Source organism: Lepisosteus platostomus, chromosome 3 (genome assembly GCF_059453375.1).
Source record: "Lepisosteus platostomus isolate fLepPlt1 chromosome 3, fLepPlt1.hap1, whole genome shotgun sequence".
Lineage (NCBI taxonomy): Eukaryota > Metazoa > Chordata > Actinopteri > Semionotiformes > Lepisosteidae > Lepisosteus > Lepisosteus platostomus.
Genome location: NC_142613.1, coordinates 46920267 through 46945444, shown reverse-complemented (window position 1 = coordinate 46945444; position 25178 = coordinate 46920267). Strand labels below are relative to the sequence as shown.

Here is a 25178-nt window from a genome sequence, read left to right as displayed (position 1 = left end):
TCTAAAAAATGTATATATAAATTAATATAGTAGCAAAATTTGCTTTGGTCTAAAGCATGTGCTTTATTGAAACTGACAATATTTGAAATACAATCTTTTTCTATTTGGGACTGTGTATTGCAATTTTCTCTGCTTTGAAGTTTACATGATTATGAAGCCTGACAATTCGTAATATGAAATATATTTTCATTTCAGACACTGAAACAAAACGTGCCCAATCCAGGTGCCAATCCTACCATTTTGTCCATAAAAAGCAACCAATGAAAAAAGAACACAGTGAAAGAGTGATATCAGTGCTTCATACTGTATAAAAACAGAAGAAAATCTACAGTATCTTCACAATTTAAGTAACCTTTTTTCTCATAATTATGATTAAGACAAGACCCAAATTAAGATCTGTTGAATGATATTCTGATAATTTGTTTTATGACTAAGAGCAATATTTCTATTGGATTAAAGGAGATGTATTCACAAGTGTGCTTGTTTACAATGAAATAGGACTGCTTCATGACACCGGAAGTTTTCTTGCCTCGTTCTGAATCACAGACAATTACGGCAACATACCTGGAAATGTTGTCTATTTTGTGATGTAAATTGGGGGTTTTACACGTTACTGTGTAAATTGTACTTTCACTGTGGTTTCAAATGAACTCATCATTACCGATTCTTTATAACCCCAATATAAAGAACTGTTGCAGTTCCCCTTTAAGGGGAGCTTGTTATATGGTCAAACATGCCATCCTATTAGAAAGCATGGAAAATTATCTAAGGATCACAAATCCTTTCCATGACTGCTTTAGCTCCTATCACCCAGGAAGAGATGTGTAATTATTGGCTGTTTTAAACCTGATGCTGTCCCACTTACTGTGGGTGTTCCTTGGGGTTCTGTGTGGGACCTTTATACTGTAGATTAGGATTTGCAAATTGACACTGGTAATTCAGATGAGTCATGTTGATTACTGAGACTTACATGCTGACCTAATCAGATACTACTACTGTGGTTTCTCAAACTTTATACAAAACCACCTTTGCAAAACTGGATGACTTGTTAAAATTGTGTATTTGTTAAATTTGCTAATCTCAAATACTTAATGGAAGTTAAAAAACTTTAATAATACTATTATCCTATCACTTGAAGTGTGAGTTAGAAATATTCAGAAGGTATTGTTCTTCCACCTTTGCAACACTGTGTATGACCCTAGGTCTGCCCATCTGATGGTGAAATATGATACATTTACTGTATCAAGAATGCACTAATTAAATGTCTTATTTACTGAATCTTCTCAGATATGAATAATGCTTCTGGATGTCTAAAAGTCTGCAACTTGTGTGCTAACTAAAAGTACTCTACATCAGGGTAATATAACTCCTGGTCCTTAAGACCCCCAGTCCAGCAGATGCTATAGGTACTGTATAGTACCTTCAAATGATCAATTTCCTAAGGTCTGGAAGAAATTAGCTATGATCAATTAAACATGTGGTGTGCTCAATTAACTAATTCAGAGATAATTGAGAATAAAAATCAGAATATCATTCAGCACTCAAGGACCATAATTCCCTTAATTAAAACACTGCTTGCTTACTTGCTTAATTGATTAATGACCAATAAGAATGATTGGATTGTGTTATGGAACAGATCTCCAGAACCAGGGTTGGACAGCTCTCCTATACTTCAATACTGTATATAACTCCAGTTTAATGCAAAACTCCCTGGAAAACGGAGAATGGACTTTAAGTCACTGAATGGTCCAGCTTCAGGTTATTTTAAGATTTTAGAGTTTCACTGCAACTCTTAATCCACACTGTGTGGATTCAGGCCTTCTTACTCTACCAAAGACTCCGCCAAAGCTTCCCACATTGGGGGATAAAGCCTTCTCCCCAACACCTCATCTGTAAAAGCAAATGCCCAAACTATTCCAGACTCTGAGACTACTAGCATGTTTATGCCTTAATTAATTAGGTTTTTACATAAGCTTTAAATGGATAATTTAGTTTTACTAGGTAAATTATTATGCTTGCCTTTTTTACATTTAACTTCTGTGATATGTATTATGTATGTGCTATTGCTCAGTGCAACGGGTTTCGTGAAGGGAGTTCATAGAAAATTTATTATTATCCATCTGTCTATCTGAGGTTGGCAAACACTTTATTTTCAACCCCCTCACAGTTACCTAAGTCAGTTTATGGTAACCTGTCACACTGGCACAGGGCATGAAGGTAAGGCAAACACACCCTCTAAAATATGCCCTGTCTGGGCATTAACGTTCTTTTCACACTGTGAGCCCACTGTGGTCAGGGCTATAGGACAGGTGAAAGAAAATCTATCTGTCTTCAAGCCCATCCAGCTCCACTGGAGCTGAGACAACTATAACCCTCAGCTGATGACATGTGTCCTTGCGATTTACAAATGGGCTTTAGCGTACTCCTGATTGTGAAGGTGAATGTGTCACAAGTGACTGGACGGAATTTGGAGGATAGCTGTGTCAGCATGCAGCCTGCAAAAGAAAAACTAAAGACAACTTCCACAATGGGAGGAAATAGAAAGAGAGCAGCTGAAATGTTCTGTACTTCACTCTCCTTCATCTATCTGTCGGGGTGAAATTCCAGTACTTGTATTTTGATGGGATTCAGTCTACAATCTCTCCATCCATTGGGTTACAGCAGCATTGATAAAAAGAGTTTACCAATACAACAGTATCCTACTTTCTTAGGAATAGAAGCAACAAGTCAGTTTTACACTTCATTGAATTTGGAGAAGCCTTTCCTTACTATCTTTCTAAGGACAATTCTGAAAAATTCAAAAATGAGACAAGAATGCACACACAATGTAATTGACGTGCTGTCTAAAGAAAATTCTTCAAATAAAAAAACAGCAGGATGCACACTCTTTACTCCATTATAACTTATAGTATTTTACATTGTCAAGATCAGGACATGCACATTTGGCTCAACTTAGATCTTATATCATCTAACATGAATTATCTGAAAAACATACCATGTTAAAGGAAGCCTTTTTTCCCAATTAAATAAAGTGGAGAGTTAATCAATTACTGCATAAATATACATCAGATAGCCTATTGAGATATACACATTAGGACATTAAAACAGTCAATAAGTGTACAATGCCTGAAATAAAAATAATAATTAGATGTACAGTAGATATAGTTGTATGTGAGAATATATGGAGATATAAACACATACAGTATTTGCATTTAATAAAATATTTAGGCTCTCACACAGCTTCAGATTCTGTATTACATCTAAGGTGAATTAAGATCATGATGTAAAGGTCTCAGTTCCAGTCCTACGGTACCCCTGAGCCTATTATTCTTTCTCTTCCAGGTGAACTGTCACTTACTTCACTGAACACTGAATTCAACATATATCAGCCTTGATCTTCAGCGACCAGAGATACGGTAGCCCAGTTAAGTACTCAATAAGAAACTGAAAGCATAACTGGAATGAAGACAAAATAACTACGATTATTTTGACCAAGACTGGTAGACTTGGACCACTGGACCAGTGCTTTTGCGTTTCTCTATTTCTTCATGGACAGAAGTAAAGCACAGCGTATGCTCCATTGATTACATACAGGCAGCTGTCATGAAAGAAACAGTCCAGCAGAATTTATCAGCATGGGCCATGTCACCATAACAGTGGCCTGCTGTCCTTACAACAAGCCTAGCCACTATTTTTGAATTGACTAATTTGTTGTCTCTATAAGAAACACAATATAAAATAACACTACAAGAGTTTCTAGTTGAGTCTAAGCAAAGAAGAGGAGACAAAAAGTGCTGAAATGTGTCCCTTTTTGTGAAGAGTGTCTTAATGTCCAGGCACAGTGCGGGAGACATTTACTCACTCTGTCACACAGCTCCTCAAATGTGCAGTCGGCTACAGTCCCACAAGCTTTACTCAGTCTCAGCTTTCTGCCTTGCACTTTCAGAATCCTTGGCCGGGTAACTATGGGAACACGAACAAAGGCTATGTCTTGCCTGGGTAATTACAACAACAATAAAAAAGAGGAAAAAAAAACATCTCTCAGCACTAGGAAATGCACGGCCTGATGAATAATAGCACATGATTCAACTAATAAATAAGACAAAATACTGATACAATGGCAGCCACTTGAGTGTGCGGCATCAACCCATGTTCACCAATGGAACTTACTAATTGGTCAGCGGAGATTGGGCATTGTGTTCTAAATGTATGCTCTTTCAAGAGAAATTAACTTACGTACTATCATTTTGTTTTTGAGCCAGCTCATCAAACAGCTTATCCATGACAGCCTCCACATCAGCTTCACTTGTGCTACAGTGAAAAGAAGAATAGAATATGAAATTAATAACACTTGAAGCCAACATCAAACAGCTGCTGGGGCCCGCTTAGCTTTTTGCCCATCAAAAAAAGAACAGGATGTTATACTCTAAATACAAACATTAGATTTAGAATACACATTAAAAGCAGGGAATAGTAACTCTCAGGTAGATGATTCTGCCTTATTTGCATACACTGAAAGACGTCCACACTTGAAAGCTGAAGCCAGTAATGAGGCAATAGAGGCAAAGCAAATCCATTAATGCTATGTGTACACAATGAGAAGAAAGGCCGCTGCTTTTCTCCTGCATGCAAAATAAGAGCAAATAGGCAAAACAGTCAAGCATCCGAAGCAGCCACCTTTGAAATCTGCTCTGAAATGGTGTGCGAGTGTGCGTCCGCGCTTTGTGAGAGTAACAACGGAACTCACCCGCTTTTCAAATGAAAGTTACTCGCCTCAGAAGTTACATATTCATGGTTTCGCCTTTTTAAGCATGATTCACCAACCAATCTCCTTTAAAGGCCAATAAAAAACCTCGCATTTTAGTAACATTAAAGTGACAAATTAGAAGAAAAAAACCCGACAATCACACCTCGGGCCGAGGTGTGAACACTCTGAATACGGCAATGCTCTCTGTTGAACTGGGGTGCTTTCTGCCAATCCGATCTGGAAGGTGCTTTTAAAATTAATGTGCGAAAGACCGAAGGTTCAATTGTGCCAAATGACTGATCGGGACAACTGCTGGTTTTTCTGGATATATCTACAGCGACTGGGCACCATGAGAATCGGTTGTGTTCAAAGCATCAGCTCTGTGTTCTGTCGTGACCCCATGAAGTTATGGGTAGAGGGCTAATAACCCTCCCATGAAGGTTTATATCTTCTGGCTTAACAGAGGGAGGAGCTCAAGGGCTTAAATGAAAGCTATTGACTAGTGTCGCCTAAAGCGTTACCCCACACAGAGTTCTCTGAAAGTAGACTGAGAAAGAAACTAATTGATACTGATGCCTAAGAGTTAATCATTCGTTTTCCATTGAGCAATTAAATAATATCAAATCTACTTGAAAATTAATCGTCAATTTAAAGCAATGCTCTTGTGGGGCGTGTTGTAATTAACATTATTACAAAGGTTCTTATAGAGAGTTTGTTTCATTTCACTTTTTTAGTGACAAAAATATTTGAATTGTGTTCATCGTAAACACAGCACAAGTCTGAAACTTTTCTTTTTTGTTTTAAGAGTCACCTCAATGATTATATTGGGAGTGATAAGAGTTTGGGTATTCACCAGAAAAAAAAATCTGTCTATAAATACTTTCCCTGAAAGTGTTGGGTTTTAATTGTCTTGCACAACAAGCCGACTTTCAAAGAATGAACAGCAGCTCGTGGAGGACAGAAGATCTCAGCTTGAGTCTGGTTTTCATATTATCTTTTTCTCCTCATTTTTTTTTCCTTCATTTTGAATGTGGTCCTCTATTTAAGACCAATCATCTAAGACAGGACTATCACTGCTGTGAAAGCTGTGCAAATTTGTTAGAAACAGGTTATATACCCAAGAACTGTACATATAAAAATAAGGAATTATTTCATTTACCTGTTTGTGCAGATAATCTGGGCAAATTAGTCTAAGAATTGCGTAATGTGCGTAAGGTTTAATGTGTGTTGTGTGCTCAAAAATGGAAAAACACTTTGCCTTTCTTACTTTTGACGGGCAACTGAAATCACCTGATATGCACTATTTAAGGTGCAGTGCCACTTCAGTGGAAATTACAGACATCTTCAGGCATTTATTGAGAGTCTTTCATTTAGTGTAGGCGATTTGTTTTCCTGTTTCTCAGCTGGGCCCTTTTGACAGCCCTATAATACATGAGCTGCAATATAAGAACATTTATGGACACTTAAAAAAAAAAAAAGACCTGACTAAACTTAAAGAAATCCTAAAGAATGATGGTATAAATGGGATATTCATGGTATGGTAAAGTTTTTCTTTAAAACAAAACTGAAATGCTCAGACTGCTGATTTTAAAAAGGCAGAGAACAAGTGCATAAGCCTACACTGTCATCCAAGGAAAAGCCTTCATGAACATGGGGCACTTTTCTTCCCTTACCTCACACACAACACACAGGGCCAGCTCATTTTGCAGGAAGGACACCTTGAAGGAAATCTAGGTTGCCACTGTCCATGGTGTTGGTGCACCAGTAGGGGGCGATCTTCCCTCTGTACCAGAATTGTCAATAAAATCTGAATCTCAATCTAAAGTTCCCTCTAAATTAATCCAACTGATCAAGCAATTTCTCACTTCTGTCCCTGTGCTGCTGCGTAGCAGGACTGCTGCCAAGCAGTAGCTTACCCTGCTCTTTGGGGCGGAGCGGTGGCACTGTGGCTATGTATTTGCGCCTGTGGCTGGAAGGTTGCCGGTTCAAATCCCACATCTGGAAGAGGAATCCTACTCCGTTGGGCCTCTGAGCAAGGCCCTTAACCCCAGCTGCTCCAGGGGCACTGTACAATGGCTGACCTGCGCTCTGACCCCAAGCTTCTCTCTCCCTGCCTGTGTGTCTGTGTCTCATGGAGAGCAAGCTGGGGTATGTGAAAAGACAATTCCTAATGCAAGAAATTGTATACGGCTAATGAAGTGATCTCTCTATGTGAAGTGTGAAGTGCTTTGGTAGCATGAGAACACAGAGTTATTAAAAATATCAACATATATATGTACAACTCACAGGTAGTATAGCTTTCCTGCGGTGGGCATGTGTCTTTTCCGGTAGTCTATTCCAGAGTCCAGCTGCAGTGTTCGGCAGTGCTCCTTGATATTAAAAGAAGAAAGTGAGTGGTGAATACAGTGCGTGTTGGTAGTGGAGACAGGGTCTAGACAGATCTCAAGTTCAAGAGATTTTACAGAGAAGTCACTTAAAGTTAACCATTTTTAGCAATGCTGTCAGTCACACTGAATTAGACAGCATTTTCCCTTTTAGCCTTTGCGCCTCTTGTGAATTGTCGCCTGTCTTTGAAGAAAAAATCCTGAGAAGTTAACCCCATTAAAAAAAAACTATTTTATAACAAGTTAATGGGACAGACAAAATATGTTTCATATGACAGGAAAACTAGTGCACATCGCAACTACCAAATGTGAATCAGTATTCAACAACAGTACTGGCAAATTATGGAATCAGTGAATTTCTGCTATCATCCTCCTTGATCTGAGAATAATTAGTAATCACTACAAAGCTAGAGGACCGAAATATTCTATTCTCCTGTGCTGTCAACTTTTACCTTGATCTATGCTTAAATGAACAGAGTTCTCTTTCTGAGGCAATTTGTTGAATCAGGCATAATTACAACCTGACATGCTCTGAATTGCAACACAAAAGGAAATGTCATTTCATCAACCTCTGCAACCTTGCACCATTCTGGGATGTAAATAGTTTTAACGCCACATCGCAATATCAGGTCATGTACATTCTCTTTTGTTTCACGGACTATATAGCTTGACACAAAATGCATTACTTCACGGCCTATGGAAGAAGCAACACAATCAGTCATAATTTCATCTGTTATTTATAATCAGATGTGCTCCACAGAGTCTTCATGCATCATTACTTGATTGTAATTTTATTGGGTTCATTAAAACTTTATACCCCTTGCTGATTTATTTTTTTCCCTGCCTTTTGCACATGACCTAACACAAGAAATGAACCCTTTTTAAAACAGTTCTAATCGTGCTTAGTGCAGTCTAAAACGTAGTAAAACAAAAGCGGTCCAGGGCGTCCAGCCTTCTGATGAGAGGGATGCCCGTCCTGCTATACTGACATTAGTATGAACAGAGGACGGTTCTGAAGTTGCATGAGAACACAGGTCAAAGAAACATCTTCAGATTACGTTTCAGTCAGATTTGAGACACTATGGGAAGCTCACAGGCTCCTTCTGTCAGTACTGATGCAGTGGTTACCAGATTACACCAGTGCAAGCAACACTCGCTCCTTACAACAACAAAAAATCCAAGCAATCTGACATAATGGCAAAACATTTTAAAATGCAACCTTGCTGTTTGCGATATTAGTAATTAATTTAGTAATTTCAGACAGAATTCAGTTAGGTTTAATATAGGCTCACATAGCGTATTCAGGTCAGGTAGCACTACTCAGGTGATCAACATTTAGTATGTCCTCTACTAGTCACCAGAACACACACAGTGCGCCATAGACTGGCAGAGACACTTCTAAAGTATCTGAACCAGAACAATTTTCTAATTTGTCTGTAAAACAACTTTGAGATTACCAACATTATCTGAATGCATTTGCTTCTCTTTGACATTAAGTGTCTATCCAACTCATTCCACAGGGAAATGAAAAGGTGACGATCTGGTGGCACAGAGGACCTGTGGATAAAGTTGATGTCCCCTCTGTGTGGAAACACATTATTGTGTTGAAAGATTAAAGGATGCATTGATGTTGTTGCTGTAACAACAGGTAGAGCGGCAATATAAAAATGTCATCCTAATGCTTTGTGAAGAGAAAAGTTGTCTTTTAAAAGTTGGCATTAATGGACCCCCACACCATTACACTGCTTCCACCAAAGCAATACGATTGCCTATGTATGGGTTTATATACAGTATACAGTATAGCTAGATAAGACACAGAAAAATGATTCATCTGAGATTTTTTTACCAGAAATCAAGTGAGCTGCCATCCATACTGAAGGACAAAACGCACAAGGACAAGTCACACAGCTCTGAGACTCTGCGTCATGATGTCCGTTTGTCTTTCTATATTCTGGAGGTAGCAAGGATCACAGAAATGATGCAGGGCTGCTAACACAGTGCACATATATCACTACATCTCATTGTATCACATTCAATTGGGTTAATTAGTTAGACTTGCAAAATTCATAATTAGGACTAAAAATGTTAAAATGTTTCTAAAATGGGTCAATGTGTACATATAGTGAGAAGACGAATACTGAGAGAAAAGATTCACAGATTAACAGATTTTTATCAAATCTCCAAAAAGAGACAATGGGAAATATCTATTGAATCAAAGTGATTAATTTAAATTTGACAAATTTTACAAATCTACAACTAAGCTTCACAACCAGCAATACAATAACACTCATTTATGTTAAAAAAATAACCAATGCTGTGTATAAAACCATGTAAAGTCAGGCTTTTTGAGGTTTTTACCAGTTTCACTGGGTTTTACTGAGAAGGCAGTGTTTTGCAGGATACACACACACACATCAGCAAAACTTCCCTAAGGCACTGGCAGTAACAATCTGGCCCTGGTCAGTTTCCTTAACTTCACCATATTGAGCCATTGACCAAACAAATCCACACCAGCCCGGCAAAACCTAATATAATCAAACTCTGAGCCGATGCCATTGCCTAGAAAAGAGCAGACCTGGCTGGACTGTCCGACAGGGGCATACAGAAGCTATTGTTGTTTACTTTTGCAAACACGCTGAAAACAGTAGTGAGGTAAAGTTGGAAGCAGGGATTTCCAAACTAAGACCGAAGAGAGAAAACCAGAAATAAACAAAATACAGTTTCGCACTGCACACAGACGCAATGCTTTAAGGATACAAGATGAATCTTTCAATTCAGAAATCTTAAAGGAATCCAAATGCTAATAAAAACACAGCCAAAATCATGAGAACAAGTCTTTAAAAGTCAGCTTAATGCACATTTTTCAACTTACGGCGCTCCTGATTGTCCGGACTTTCTGAACTGCAATTAAACGTAATAATGAGCCTTTTTTTTCTTCTTAAAGTAAGATGCTTTCGAGTTTGGAAGAAAAAGAGCCATTGAGCTCCAACAAAAGCTAAGGATAGCTAACTATTTTGCTCTGATGAGGTCCACTGCCTCATTACTAACAGCAGAAAACATTTGATGCTTTTTTTGTTTGGGAGAGAATTGACTAGCCTCAAAGAACTTGGGGTGGGAAGCTGTAAAAGAGAAGGGGGAGTGAGAGGGAGAGAGGGGAGGTTGTAGTCCATTCACCAGTTTGTGTCTTACAGCCACTGTGAAGGGGAAAGAAAGGAAAAGAAAGCTTAAAACACTGCCTTTATGCTGCCAATCCAGGACGACTCCTCTTACATCAAAGTGTTTTCACTACCATGGCCTTCTCTGCTAAATGTATTCAGTCCAGGGACAGGGAAGCAACAATGCATACACACTAATTATGCCTAATTATCTATTCCCTTTAAGTGTGACCAGCTTCGGCCAGGCCTGTTTGTTATATGGGTTTCTCACAACCTCCCCCCTGCCCTGTCCGGTGCTCTTAAAGAAACATCTTTTGAAAGCTGTTACTGCCTTTAGTCAACCACCCCCGGCCCCCCTGACCTCCTCACTCCTCAGTGTCTCTCCACTCCTGGATGAGCTTCACCTGTGTTAAAAGGCTGACTGTTCTATTATTAGCAGCAACTGAGATGCATGTAAAATATAAGGACTTCCTTGTTAATTTGGCAATTCCCAACTGTGCTGCCAGCACAGGAGCCTCTGAAAAACAACCCGTCCTGTGGGTCTTGTCCTCTTGCTTTCTTTTCATGATCTAAATGAGACGTTTATTGGATTAAAGTTCTTCTCTGCGGAGCTCCAAGGTGGCCTGGGACAAAAAGCTTAAAATCTCACTGGCTATACTAATTGCCTTGGGACTTCTAAGCAAAAAAAAATGATTTCACATTACATCAGAAGCTGAGCTCATGGCACTTTAATAGGATTTGTAATCGGTTTCCTTTCCTGTTTTCACTCTCGAGAGGTGAAATTTCAGAATGGCACCGTTAACGCACAGAATATCACATGCAATCAAATGCTGTGGCATGAAAACTAATATAAACAGAAAAAAGCAACAACAGAAAAGCCCATCAGTAAGAAACATAGTAATGCAGTTTCAGCATGTGACTTGCGCAGTGCTAATCTTTTTTTCCTTTTTTGTGCTGAACCTTTAAAGTTTCACTCACTTAACATTGATTTGTGGAAAAGAAGACCTTCAAAGACAAGCAAACATCAATTTTGTGCTTTTCGCTTTCTCATTACAGACCGAGTTTAACTTGATTCTTGCTTTCTTCAAGCAAGCTGACGCAGCAATTAATACTCACAAAAGAGAAAAGAACAAATGAAAGAAAGAGCCCACAGATACTTGAACTGAAGTACGGTTATCATATTTCCGACATAATAACATAATATTGTAGACTACCGCCCATCAAAAGGTAAAATAAAAAAGTCAATTCTTTACTTGGGTTTGGAATACAAAACATGACCCTGAGCAGTCAAATGGAATAAACAGAGGTCTTTAGAAAAAGAAGAAAAAAATACCCAATGAGATTTAATAACATGTTCGAGTTCTAAAAATGCATGTGTCTGAAACTACCAACTTTAAGTCCCACTGACAGACGCTTCACGTAGCATACAGCATTCCAAATATGAACGCTTGCCGAAACAGTATGCGTAAAGCACCAACTAGGATGAAGAAACACTAGATGAGCACAGAACGATGCCTAGACTTGCATGCACTCCTGTAATTGCTCTCTGAGTATTTCAAACACCCGGCACATGCAAGCCTTCTTCAGGACTAACACTTATTGACAAGTCTTACTTTAAATAAGGACCCTAAACAATATTAACATTTTATTATCTTTTTTAGCACCGATCAGCTAATGTACAGACACCAGGATTATATCTTCATGCAAAAGTCTTAATTAGCTGGCGAACAATAGGAGAAAGTTAGGAGGATGTGTCTTCTTTTTTTTGTATGTCTCCTTAACACAGCACCAGTTCAAACAAAAGCCCATAAGCCCATGCTTTTTACTGTACATCTCTTTGTTTGACAGAACAAAAGTGATTAAACAGCTGCAAATGTTTACACTAACATTTAACACTTGTTTAACTCCAAATGAACTTAGGTTCATTTAACTGTACGCCACAATTATTTAAATCCACATTTTCAAAGATCAAAAAGACAAAGACATCTTCAAATGTTTCAGAAATACATTTGCTCTGTTTAATGTTTTTAACTCCTGGTACAGATAGTCGTATTCTTCCAAATACCATTTTTTTCACTGAAGATGTACTGTAGGTCCTCCACCACTAATTATATAAAAGGAATGTCTCCTGTCATAATGAATAACATACTACAAAGGATATGTGTTTTTGAATACAAAAAAGAAAGCAAATAAAGAAATGTACAATATTGATTCTAACTAAGTAATCTTTAAATTGATCACACTTACTGTAAGTTAAGTACAAGGATCTTATTAACTTCAGCAACAATTTATTACTGGTTTAAAACCACAAATCTATCAACAAAAAATCGATCCTGGATTCTGAAACAAGGTATGACATAGTGCTGTTGATAATTTCAAATTAACGATCATTTTAAAGATAACTAATAACTAAAACACGATAAAGGTGCATTTTCACAACACATTAATGTCAGTAAAGAGATGTGCAGAAAATGAAATGTTCATAAAATATGGTGAGATGTTCAGATTTTACCAGTGCTACATGTGCAGAACTGCTGAAGATCCGTGTTTTAATTTGTATTAATAACTCCTAGCGGTATAATCCGGGATTAACAGAGAACAAAGGGCACATCATTTCCACAGGAACAAGTGACACAGAGATACGGATTCAGGCTCTTTCTGCCCAACATATCAATGGTTAAACAGATCAAGGCCCCTCAGCCTCACTTTACTCCAGGTTGATTTCCCATTAGCCTCTCTACTTCTCTCCTAACCACTAATCATGGTGATTTACCACAAGACTACTTCATTGTGACTGAAATCATTTTCTGCCCAGTGGGAACTCCTCCTCCACACACCTCTTTAGAACAAGCCCTCTGCGGCAGCAGCATTGTGAGGCTCTAGAGTGGACGGCGGTCCTGCTGTTCCTCCTGCAATTCTGGTAATAAAAAGTCAATTGATAAGTAAAGACATCACTAGGGGGATTAACCCTGGCACTCCAGCTCAGGTGACAGCTGAGCAAAGGTCAGGGGGGTCCCGGCACTGACCTCGGGGCCTGGCCCATGCCTATTCACGCCATAGAAATGCTGCTGCATTTTCGGGGTGTTACGAAGCCGCAGCCTGACAGCTCTAATTTTATCAATTAAAGTACACCGCTGAGCAAAATGGCCGCTTTCCACTACAATTGGCACTGCTAGAATAACCCTGTGTTACTAAAACAGATGGCACGACAAAGGGAACATGGAAACATGACGGGGCTTTAAAATGAAGTAAAATAAAAACAGAATGAAAAGCATTAATTATTTCAATCAACGTGGATTAAAAGACACTCTAAAAATGACTTCTCCAGGCAATCAGATTTATATACCGAGTTATCAAAGAAATAAACTCCCAGTGTGCTTTTCAAAATTCTGTAATTAAATCTTGCTAGGAATCTGCATTTGCCCTGCATTGTCGAGAAAATCAAAACTGCCTGTAATTTCTTCAGAAGCAGCTCATAATTAAGGGCCATTTAACAGTGATTTAGACATATGTTGAGACATTTGGTGCCACAATTTGTTTCTTTTCATAATTCTGTACAAAAGGTAGCTCACTTTGAAAAAGGACATGGAAGCACAATTGATTCAGCTTTTATGCCGCATTTTACTTCGCCTGGCCAAGAGCTCTAAGTGAAACACTTGTATATCTATTACCAGGGGTACAAAATGTGCTAACAAATTACACCATTGTATCATAAAAGTTTTAAAAGCTAAAACAATCAATGGCTCTTTTATTTCTCCAAGATGTGCAGTTATCTAATTTCAATTCTTAAATTTTGTATTTTCTTAAAAATCTTTATTTAGAGCTGGCCACCAACAACACAGAAAGAGATTTTTATATATATAACGTGACATGTTTTGATGAGATCAAAATGGTCAAGCAATTAGAGAAAACTTGGCATGTGAAAGAAAACAATAAAAATATCTCTTCTAAATGTGGAAAAATGTTTTATTTGTGAAAATTCATACTACTCAAGCATAAAACCGTGATTTATCTACTAAGCAATGATGTGTAATGATGTGTAGAAGCAACAAGCCATATAAAGATAATAAAAGCTTAAATTAATATAATTAAATTGCAAAGCTCTGGATCACATTGCTACACCTTCTGCAGCTCACATGCTCTCTAACTTTGAAATGCAAGCAGGCTAATAATTTCCCAGACTAGCCAGCTCTTTACAGGTGCTACTTATTTCCTGTTTTAATTACTAGCTGGATTGTAATATTAGTATCCCAGGGAAGATCAAAGAAATCCTGCAAACCAATATTATAGTCAGATGGAAAATGCATAAAAACATGACTTTTCATTACCTTCAGCACTGCAATGAATGGCACAAAGTTAGCCCTCTGAAGCCCATTTTTATACAGGTCTGAAAGAGAAAATTTGTATTAGCCTTGCTGTTTAGCCTTAATAATGTCATTTTTCCCTCACAGATTGGCAAACAAAGCCTCTATTGAGAAAAAAACATGAAGAGAAAACAAAGGAGATGAGGAAGAGTAGAAATCGATTTCTCTACTGGCAACACATGAAATTCATTTCATTCGCAAACAATGATTGAGAAAGAAAGGCTTTGCTGAACACACAGCATCTAAAGGCCGAATGAAAGGGGAACTCAATTAGCTCTGTAAAATGCACTGCATTTGAAATGCAGTACCACAAATACAAAACATCATCAAGCTGCTTTCTACAAATACTAGCTGTTGGTGCTTGTTCGAGTCAAAAAAGTTGCTTAAACAAGGGAGTTTTATGAATTAAATAAGGGTATTTTTTTATAATATATAAAATTCCACATTGATCCTAAAAGTCAGTGACAATTTGGCTAATTGTATCATTGTAAATTGAAATTGTATCATATTCATTTCATTCTGCTTATATTTCCATACTGGTAAATAGATGAGATTGACTCGATAAGGAATTTCCAAAATCTGCAAAAATATTTTATGTGAAGGATGTCGCAAACATTAATCTCAATTTACGCTAAAGCTAAATTGGATTTCTGAACTTGACACAAACTGCAGCGTGCATACTGATGTCTGCAACAAACAAAAGCATTTATTCATTCACTGATATCTTAATATTTGAATAATGGCCACTCTGCTCTTTAATAAACTATAGTATTCACTCAGTAATGAAACAGATATAATGTAAGTTGACTATATTTTCTTTATGTTTAAATGTATTCATCTAAATATTAATCATGGACTGATTACTACTTAAATGGTTTTAATTCCTAATACAATTTTGTTTCAAAAAATATTTTTTTGCTACAGTGTATCTATGAATCTATATAAACAGTGCTCAGAATGTACAGGTGTACCTAGACATCTCTCAGAAGGATAAATGATTTTGGTTTCCCTTTGTAAGGAAGGTTATTAATCTTAATTGTGGAGTTATCCACTGAATAAAGCTTAAAGACATACTATGCTATGTAGCAACAACAAAAACAGCACAAAAGATTTCCACCCCTCTCTCATGACTGTCTGGCACAAAGCACACCTGACGTTCTGTGCAGAGCAGTCTGCTAGAGTTGATCCAATATTGACAACACGCATAATAGTATTTTCTATGCTTTGCAAAAATCCCACACAAGTTGTTGGGCACTTCTATTTTGTGTTAATGTGTACCATTTCAGTTTCTGAGGTTTTAATACTCAGTGTGAAGTTAATTCATGCTGACCCTAAAAAAATAGTCAGCACCAAAAATTAAATAGAAGAGCTAAATGTTTGACATTTTAAAGCACATGTGAAAAATAATGCGCTTTGTTGTTTTAAATACATTTGTTAATTTCGCCATTAGTTTGTTTGGTGGTAGATGACACCCTTAGTACTTTCAGTAACTATAAATGGAGATGGTTTGAAGTCTATTCTGGTTTGAAATGTGGTCTGCACTTTAACTTTCTATCTCATTGTGGGGACGGAAGATATAGCTATCACAGCAACAAATTTTGTGAAAGCGATATTTAAATCTGTTTGTGCAAAGGTCTAAAACACCTATTTCAACCAGTCTGAGCCAGAGGTTGAAAGTATTAACAGATTGAGACTATGACACAATGGCATGGAGACCAAGACAACTGGAGGTTCTATTCTGGTGCAGGCTTCATTCGCCTGAACAGCTGTTGAGATATTGAGATACTTCTGGTGGTTCATCATTTTTAAACTGTTCTGCCATGGAGGACTCGGTTGCCCCTGTTTGCTGGGAATGGAGGACACAGGAAACCTAGCAGGCCTTCATGGTAACTGAAGTGGCTCCGAGGCTGAAGGAGTTTCTTCTCCATAACCCTGTTAAAACAACCCCACAGTACTTATTATCCAGGTTCCACAGCGGGGACAAGGGGATTTACTTTGGAATCTACACAACACCAACAACAAAAAATCGCCTAAAAAAGTTGCCTAATTTGTTAATGATAAATATATTCTGACCTGAATTTCAAAGGCCAATAAAACTCATTTCAAAACTGGTTTTCTGTAACAGCAAACTAGCGTGCCTCTCTAAATTACAACTACCAGACTTGTAGGAAACGCTGGCTAAGAAACTCATCTGTGGTGTTAACTCTCAAAAAACATTATCTTTTTTCTCTTGAAAAGCTCCGTTTGTGATCAGATCTGTGTTGAAGCACCTGAAATCCATAACTGTCTTTTGTAATTATGCTTAAGAGTACGTTAACCAATAAATCACCTACTTTAGAGCCATGGTTCAACCCTAAGGTATAGATATCACAGGTTTTCATCTACATGTAGGCTATCTTGTTAACTGGCCATGACCTGGATCTCCAAGTGGTGGAGCATAACTGTCCACATTAACTGTCCAAATCGTCCACTTCACTAGGGCCCTGAGTTAAGTCAGTATGCATTTCCACAGGGTGCCATGCAGCAACGACACCTGTGGATTGCCTCACATACATGGTCTGGAAGTACCATCAGAGAGACCTGCATCAGGCTCTCTTCAAGGCTAACTCTACAGTGGGTGATGCGGACCTTGCAGCATGAGCAATGGAAGGAGGTGACCTTCTACTTCTACATGGTGCTCATTCCTCTTGTGTTGACATGCGCGAAGTGACAGGCAGCCAAGCCCACTGATATGGATTCCAGAAATATAAAACCGATTCCAGAAGTATACAAATACATATATGTTACAAATCCAAAATGTAAACAATACATACAGTTGGAGGTATACTGTCTTGTGGATGATGGTCTTTAAAAAAAAAAGTCCAAATGATAAGCAACACATTTTATTTAATTTGGATTTGATAATATGGTTGCTGCGATGTAATCACTGCTAGAGTCAATATTTATTCAGTGACGATATACTACCACCCCCCAGAGATAAAAATTCAGAAAGTAATATGTCAGCTCAGCATTTTAACTTGCACAGCTGTCTAGGATGTTAAATAAGTGTGCAGTCAAAACTAAAGAGAAGGCAACATCTGATTATGATGTCAACATTTTTTGTGGGCACTACTGTCATGTTACCTAGAAATCCTGTACTTACACTTTTATATTTGGCTGATGCTTTCATCCAAAGAGACTTACTTTTGCACCTGGATATTTTACCTGAACAATCAGAGTGAAGTACTTTGCTCAAGTGTACAACAGTAGCATCTGACATGGGACTGAACGCCTTCATATATGATGATGTTACTCTGTTTCTAATGCCACTCCTGCTTGCCTGCAATTTATTTAGTAAATAGTTGTAAACTGTAATATGGTTTATATTAATAAGTCAATACCACATGTAACCTTATTCATTTTTGCTTCTCATCCAGTTTCATTTACATACTTTATACAACTTACAGTACTGCTTTGAATGTTCAAAAATATTAAAATATAAAAAAGTATAATAATAAAAGCTCTGAAGGCACTGATAGCATTTTCTAAAATTAAAATTTTAGAACACAAATTTTAAAAAGTAAAACACAGTAGCCTTCTGAAAACAAGCAAATCTCCACGGTCTGATGGTATTCTAACAAAAATACTGAAGAAAAACAGACACTTTTCATAGGCCATTAATAAAATTCTTCCAACAGTCACTCAAGACAAATTTAAAATACACAGACTGGAAAACGTTTAATGTGGAATTCATCCACAAAAAAAGGCAATTAAACCAAATGAATTACAGACAAATATTGTAAATCTTATTTTTACATTTCAATTTATGGAAAGAGTATCATGAATACAAAAGAGGATCTTCTGTATGACAATAGGATCCCAGGGGATCGTGAACATGGATTTAGAAAAGATAGGTTTTGCTCAACTAAGTTTCTCATACTTTGAACAAGGCAATAACGGATACAACCAGAGCTTAGGATGTGGTGCATTTAGATCTTCAGAAGGGTTTTGATAAGTTTCCATATAAAATATTAATTATAAAATTCAAAGCAACAGCTAGATAAGGATTTTGGATGGAGGTACTGGTTAATTGTTAGAAAACAGAGTACAGATTAGAGTGAATGATGAGATTGGCGTGATTTAATTAGCAGAGTGCCACAGGTACAGCATCTGTATTAGGAGTACTCCTTTCTAGTTTAATCTTCCTAATTTAATCCTTAGTCATTAAGGACCCCATGGCACTTTATAAAAGAGTAGAGGTGTTAACCCTAATGTCTCATCGCAATTCCACTCTATGCCTTTACAGTCTGGCAATCCTAAAATTCCCCTTAATTCAACTGAAGAAGCAGTTTCTTATAACTCAACCTAATCTGTGGAGTGGTGGTGCTGCATATACAATAGCTGATGTGTGTCACCCAGGTGAAAGCTGCACTTTAGTGTAGGATGTGAATCTCCAACTACAACTGCTACTAATACTATTACTACTACAGGGGTTGTGGTACAATGGAACAAATTACCCACTGGATGAGATCCTTGGCAAATGAACTTCTAGAGACCAAACAACCTAGATGGGCCAAATGGCCCCCTCTCATCTACAGTCTTTTCTTGTGATCTTATGTTGCATTTTCTTTAGGCATAAAAATACAGAGTGTATGGGGTTTGCAGTAGTGCTTAGGTAGCTGAGCGTAACCCTCCCCTTGCAAAAACATTAGAAATCTGAAGTGTCCACAAGACTAATTTGGTGAGGCTCAGCTGTTGACATGATTAAAGATATAAGCCAGTAGTAAAGGCTGCTGGTCTTGTGGCTGTTGTAATGTGGTTTGCTGAAGGGGTGACATGTAACCTTAAGGCACCTGTGTTATTCAAACGGTATTCCCCAGACTGTTGGGAGAGACAGGGATTTGACACAGATTAAAGCCTAAACACTGCTGAAAGCAGTGAGAGGTGCAAACAGATTCATAGCTGACATTTTGGTTTTTTCGAAATGCCAGGTATTAGAATTAAATCAGCTTTGTATGTAAATTGGGAGAGTTGATGATCAACTATGTCTACTTCAAGCAATGCACAATTTAAAAACTCGATATAAGCTTTGAAAAAAAAACAGCCAAAAGAGTACTTGGGATAGAAGGACCAACTAAGGACTTCTCAAAGTTCAAGTGCAACCACATAATCCACTTATATGTCCTGATATCACCTTGCAAATACACGTGCAGATGGAATTTCTAAGCCTTTCATATAATGTATACCTTACTATGAAGTGGTTATGTATTTTTTCATGGTTTACCTAATTAATTATAAAAGCTCTTTATTAAGTTCTTATGGTTCACTTCTTTTTTTCTTATTATTAAGTGATGTCAGGAAAACTTCTCTGCATAAAACACTGTATAAGAGGCAGGGCACTTGAATGTCAGAATATTAGCATCCTCTAAGAAGATGTAAGAACATTATTCTACTGCCTCTCTTAAATATGCATAACAGCGTTCACCCTGGACAAACAGATATGTTAATTAGACTTGCCCAGGTTTTCAACTGTGACACTTGAGGTAAGCTTTGAAAGGGAATATTCAGGCTGGCACATCTGCAGAAACCTTCATTTTAAAAGGGATAGCTTAAATAAACAATCACTTTTTTTCGGACGGGGTGGAGAGGCAACAGTAAAGAAGTATGCTGAGATGCTGATGTTTGAAATTCAAAGCCTTTACTACGTCACATTTTCATTTTAGTTTTTTTTTCTATACTTCAACGGAGTGAACACCAATTCATTCTTGTTTTCAAAAACTCATTACTTTCTGTTAAATTAAAGTTGAACAATAACAGGGCCTGGTCAGTACTTGGATATGAAACTTGGGTATTGAAACCTAGGTTCTATTTTAGAGCTATAATGTGACAGAAGTAAAAGATATTTTTTTTATATTTAGGATAATATTATCATCAAATAGCATAAATTAACAATATGGTTAAATGATACATATATAAAGTGTATTACGTACTTCAGTGAACACAAAATCATACCTTGGTCATTTATAAACTAGGGCAGCAACAGTTTATAATACAAGAACATCCGTCTTCTTTTGGCTATTAGTTGGAACAGCGTGGCTGTATCTGACAGCTTTTGTTAGGTAGCAGCCTTAAAACTTGTAAGCTGATCTGGCCTCACTGAAGTGGCAATGTGGCTAAGGATCTGCACCTGTGGCTGGAAGGTTGCCAGTTTGTATCCTGCAGCTGGCAGAGGAATCCTACTCCATTGGGCCCCTGAGCAAGGCCCTTAACCCCAACTGCTCCAGGGGCGCCATAAAAATGTCTGACCCTGCACTCTGACCCCAAGCTTCTCTCTCCCTGTCTGTATGCCTGTGTGCCTAATTGAGAGCAAGCTGGGGTAAGCGAAAAGACAAATTCCTAATGCAAGAAATTGTATATGGCTAATAAAGTGATCTTATCTTATCATAAAAAGGTCATTAAGGCTGAGTCTGGTCAGTACTGAGATGGGAGACCTCTGACACCCAAGCTGTGTTGGTTAACCAGAGGGTGGCTTTCTTCCCCCTGGGCCAGAATTTCCAAACCAGCACCTCGTTATGGTGTGCTGTGCTGTGCCTGTGCTGTAACAGGCGTTGTACTTTGGATAAAATATTAAAACAAGGTCCTTGCAACCTGACCGGTAGAGATATTAACCCTTATGTCAGTGGTGAATGAAGTGGATCTTCTCTCATGTGTAAAGTAATACGGGATCATTTGGGATATAAAGCACTATGTAAAAGCAAAAAATTAATATAATATTTTTATTAAAATATTACTGCTTTTAAAAATACAGACGGGCAGGTACTATTCTGTTTTTTATGTTGCACCTTGAGAGAGAATACCCAATTGAAAAGAGGTGATCTTAGAAACTTTCTATCGGACAAGACAATCCTGCCTCTGAAGGAAAAGGTAAAACTATTACTACTAAAAACACGAAATCTGCAATCTAATTCTCTCATGGTATGATTTTAATTCATCCAAATTAAAGTAACAAAGTTACGCTGGCCTGAAAACAGAATTAATAATCTGCTTTCAAATGGTTAATAACAAAGATGAAAAGAAAATAAAGGATTTTTTAAGGAAAAAAACATTATACATTTTCAAACAAAAGAAGTGCCACAGTATACTGAGAAGTACTGTATACTTACACCCCTTATAGAAAGTACACCTTTACTGCTCCAGCCCACTTACCTGTATGGACAGCTACCCATAATTATTACAAATACATTCGCATTCAAGATATGGGGGGGGGGCATTATTTCAAAGCCTCACCTTCAGAGTCCAAAACAGAAGAGAGTGATGCAGAGATCATGAGAAATCACCCTTGCAGCTGACGAAGATAGAAGCTCACCTTCTGCAGGCCGGTTGGTTGTTGCCACAACAACCACCCCATTCTGGAAGAGGTTTTCGAAGAGCTGCTTTAAAATCATGGCATCTGCGATGTCGGTGACCTGTGAGAAGAAGAATACTGAAAAAATATTCTCTTTACCCGATGTGTGTTTTTTTTTTCTTTTTGCTTCTGTCACAGGTAGAGCACTGTGCCTTCTAATTATCATTAGGGAGAAAAAAAAGGCAGAAGAATGGTCAGGAGAGAAGGTATGACACCATCTTTTGAACTCACACATTTTCTTTACGAAACCTGTTATTTCCTTAAGAGTAGTTAAATGACTCAATCTTAACTTCCATTATGAGGTTACAGGTGGGCGCTGTAGAGAACACACCACCATTTCCTTGAGCTAATTAATGAGATCCAACATGAAGAACAAAATACCAGGTATTTTACATTTCTATAACCCTTTTCTGGCCAAGGCCCTTTCCCCCGAGCTGACTGTAAATGGTCACGAAGCTGCTTTCTGTCGAAATGAGGACAAGTAGCTGATGTATGGGAGCTGAGATAATCAACTGCTGTTGAAAATGGACTGATATGAAATAGAAACTATTACACAATGGCAGACAAAACAACTCCACAGATGGCCTAACACAAAAATAAGCAGCTTCATTGTCTTTTAAGTGCCTCACATTACTGTCTATGAATAATCACAGGCGGAGTGGTTTTTTTTTATTTTTGCCTCCTGTAGGTGAATAAGAACTGAAACCTGTAAAAAATACCAATAAAAACACAAATGATTTCACCATCAAACATGTATGTGGCTCCACTTTAGCTTTATAATATAAAATTAAAAAATTGTATACACAAATACACAAACTGAAAAAAAGGAAAGAGACAAAAATAGACAGAGGTTCTTTTTCCCCCTTAATACCTTAGAATAATAACCCTTAAGACCGTAACTCTGTAGAGCTACATACTGTATGACTCAATAATGTCTACTGACAAAATCAAGGGCAGATCCATTTCTGACACATTGTGCAGTTTTGGGAAAAACAGAGTCATCTATGATGTGTCAGCTAGCTGATAGACAGATGGACGTGAAACCACTCTTGTGCACCCTGGTTGAAACAGATCTGAAACAGACGGTGCTGAATAGAGCTCACATGGCCCCATACTCACATAACCACACCTTGAATGGAGGAAGATGTGATCTGCCATTAAAAATTCTCTTCCTGAAAGAGCTCAGTCTTGCTTGCGGTGTTGCTTTCCAAAACTGCTCAAGTAATAACTCCAACTTGAGCAGCATTTCAATTTTCAATGCAAGCAGCACAGGGCAGAATATGCACACACAGTGGCCCCCGCCAATATCTGTACAAGCTGGAGTCCCTGTACACATAGACCATACAGAAGAGTGTACTTTGCTGAGTGAAACTCAATTCAGTATTCAGTAGATTCCCTACAAGGACTGGGATCTAACGCACCTTGTTTTTATCACTTTCTGTCATCAGAAATGGGTATAACCACAAGGTGTCAACCACACTCATATCCTATTGATGCAATGTACTTCAAACCTTATATCCATTTACTTAAGCTTTAAATCAATACATATTATGTACATATACTTACATTAGCAAAGCTTTGTTTAAAGACTTTCAAGCTTAAAGTGCTACAGTATGTATATGGAAAAATTGGAAATAATACTAAACTTTATTTTAAATAGTGCCCTTAAAAGAAGTAGTGGAAAACAGTAGGAAAGCAAAAGGGAAGTAACAGAACCACTTAAATAAAAGCCCTTCTAAACAGGTTTTGACTCTTGATTTGAAAGTGCACAGGGAAGGTGACTCTCTGATATCCAAATGGATAAAACTCCAGAGCTTTGGGGCATAGCAGGAGAAGGCCCCGTCACCCACAGTATGTACAGTAGGGGTAAAGACAGGAGACCAGCATTAGATGAATGAAGTTTGTGAGGTGGGGAGTAGGACTATAGTAAGTCAGACAGACGTCAAGCCATGTAGAGCCTTATAAGAGAGCATGAGGATTTTGAAGTCAACACGAGCCCTGATAGGAAGCCAATGCAAGGACTCCAGGATAGGAGCAATATGATCACTTGCATAAGACCTGGCCAGGATTCTGGCTGCCGAATTCTGTACATAATGAAGCTTGATTTATTTGAGAGAAGAAGTGTTCAACAGCTTTCTTAGCAACCGTTAGCGAGAATATAGGATGTAGTCCTTCAATATTTCTAAGGTTGAAGAATGATGTTTTTACAATTCGGTGCAGAAGTGGATCAAACCTCAAGCCTGGATCAAATATCACCCCCAAGTTATTCATTTTAGATGAAAAAATTTAGATGAAAAGCTAGGGCTTTCCCTAGCTGAAGGGAGGTGCCGAGAAATAGGACTTTATTCTTGTCATAGTTCAAATGAAGGAAATGCAAAAAAATACATCTGTTCTAAACTAAACAACAATGCCTTTCCAATGTACTCATATCCCTGACAACACAGAACGATAAACTAGAAATAACAGCAAGATTTTCAGAATGGATGTTTCTTGCTTTCTCCAATTTAATTATTTATGACAAATATGACTGTGCTCTTTGCTATGCTATTATGATTCATACGGTTATGGGTATGCTAGTATTTGTAAAATGTATTAAGTGTTACGCAATCCATAACTAATTCTGCTTTATATAATATATATTGAATTAAAAACATAACTATTAAAAGAGATTAATGCAACAAAACAACATGATTAAGCTACAGTATATATCCTTAAATTTAAAAAATGCAGCTGAAAGTATATTTCTAACAGAAGGTGGTTAAAGAGTCAATAATCTCAGGGTATAACAACAGAACTCATATCCTTATTCTAGCTGACCTTTGTACAGCAGGTAAAGTCTTATTCAGGTTAATTTAGGTTGCTAAGAAGGTAAAGTTTAGTTTAAAGCCAAGTGCTGTACATGTGGTGTTTCTTACCCTAGTAAGAACCCCTGCTGTTGTACTCTGCACAAGCTGTAATATTGAAAAGGCATAGCATGTAAGATGGAAAAGTAAAGCACTGCAACTGTCCAGTCTAGATTAAATAAAATAAAATAAGGAAGTAATTTATCAGTCAAAGAAAGAAAATCTCCAATTCTATCAACATTTCAAAATTGATAAAAACAGTAATATCGGACAGATTTTTAATGTTTCTCAAAATGTAAAT

General features: G+C 37.6%; 1 protein-coding gene across 1 annotated transcript in view; it reads right to left on the bottom strand.

Moving 5' to 3' along the window:
- The window catches only part of afg1lb (AFG1 like ATPase b), a 48670-nt gene that overhangs the window by 8537 nt on the left and 14955 nt on the right, over positions 1–25178 (bottom strand). The window contains exons 6-10 of the mRNA XM_088625772.1: positions 21996–22095; positions 14615–14673; positions 7034–7116; positions 4241–4311; positions 3863–3963 (exon numbers count right to left, since the gene is read on the bottom strand). Of these exons, the coding sequence (XP_088481898.1) occupies positions 3863–3963; positions 4241–4311; positions 7034–7116; positions 14615–14673; positions 21996–22095 (414 nt within the window). The remainder of the gene's footprint in view (positions 1–3862; positions 3964–4240; positions 4312–7033; positions 7117–14614; positions 14674–21995; positions 22096–25178) is intronic.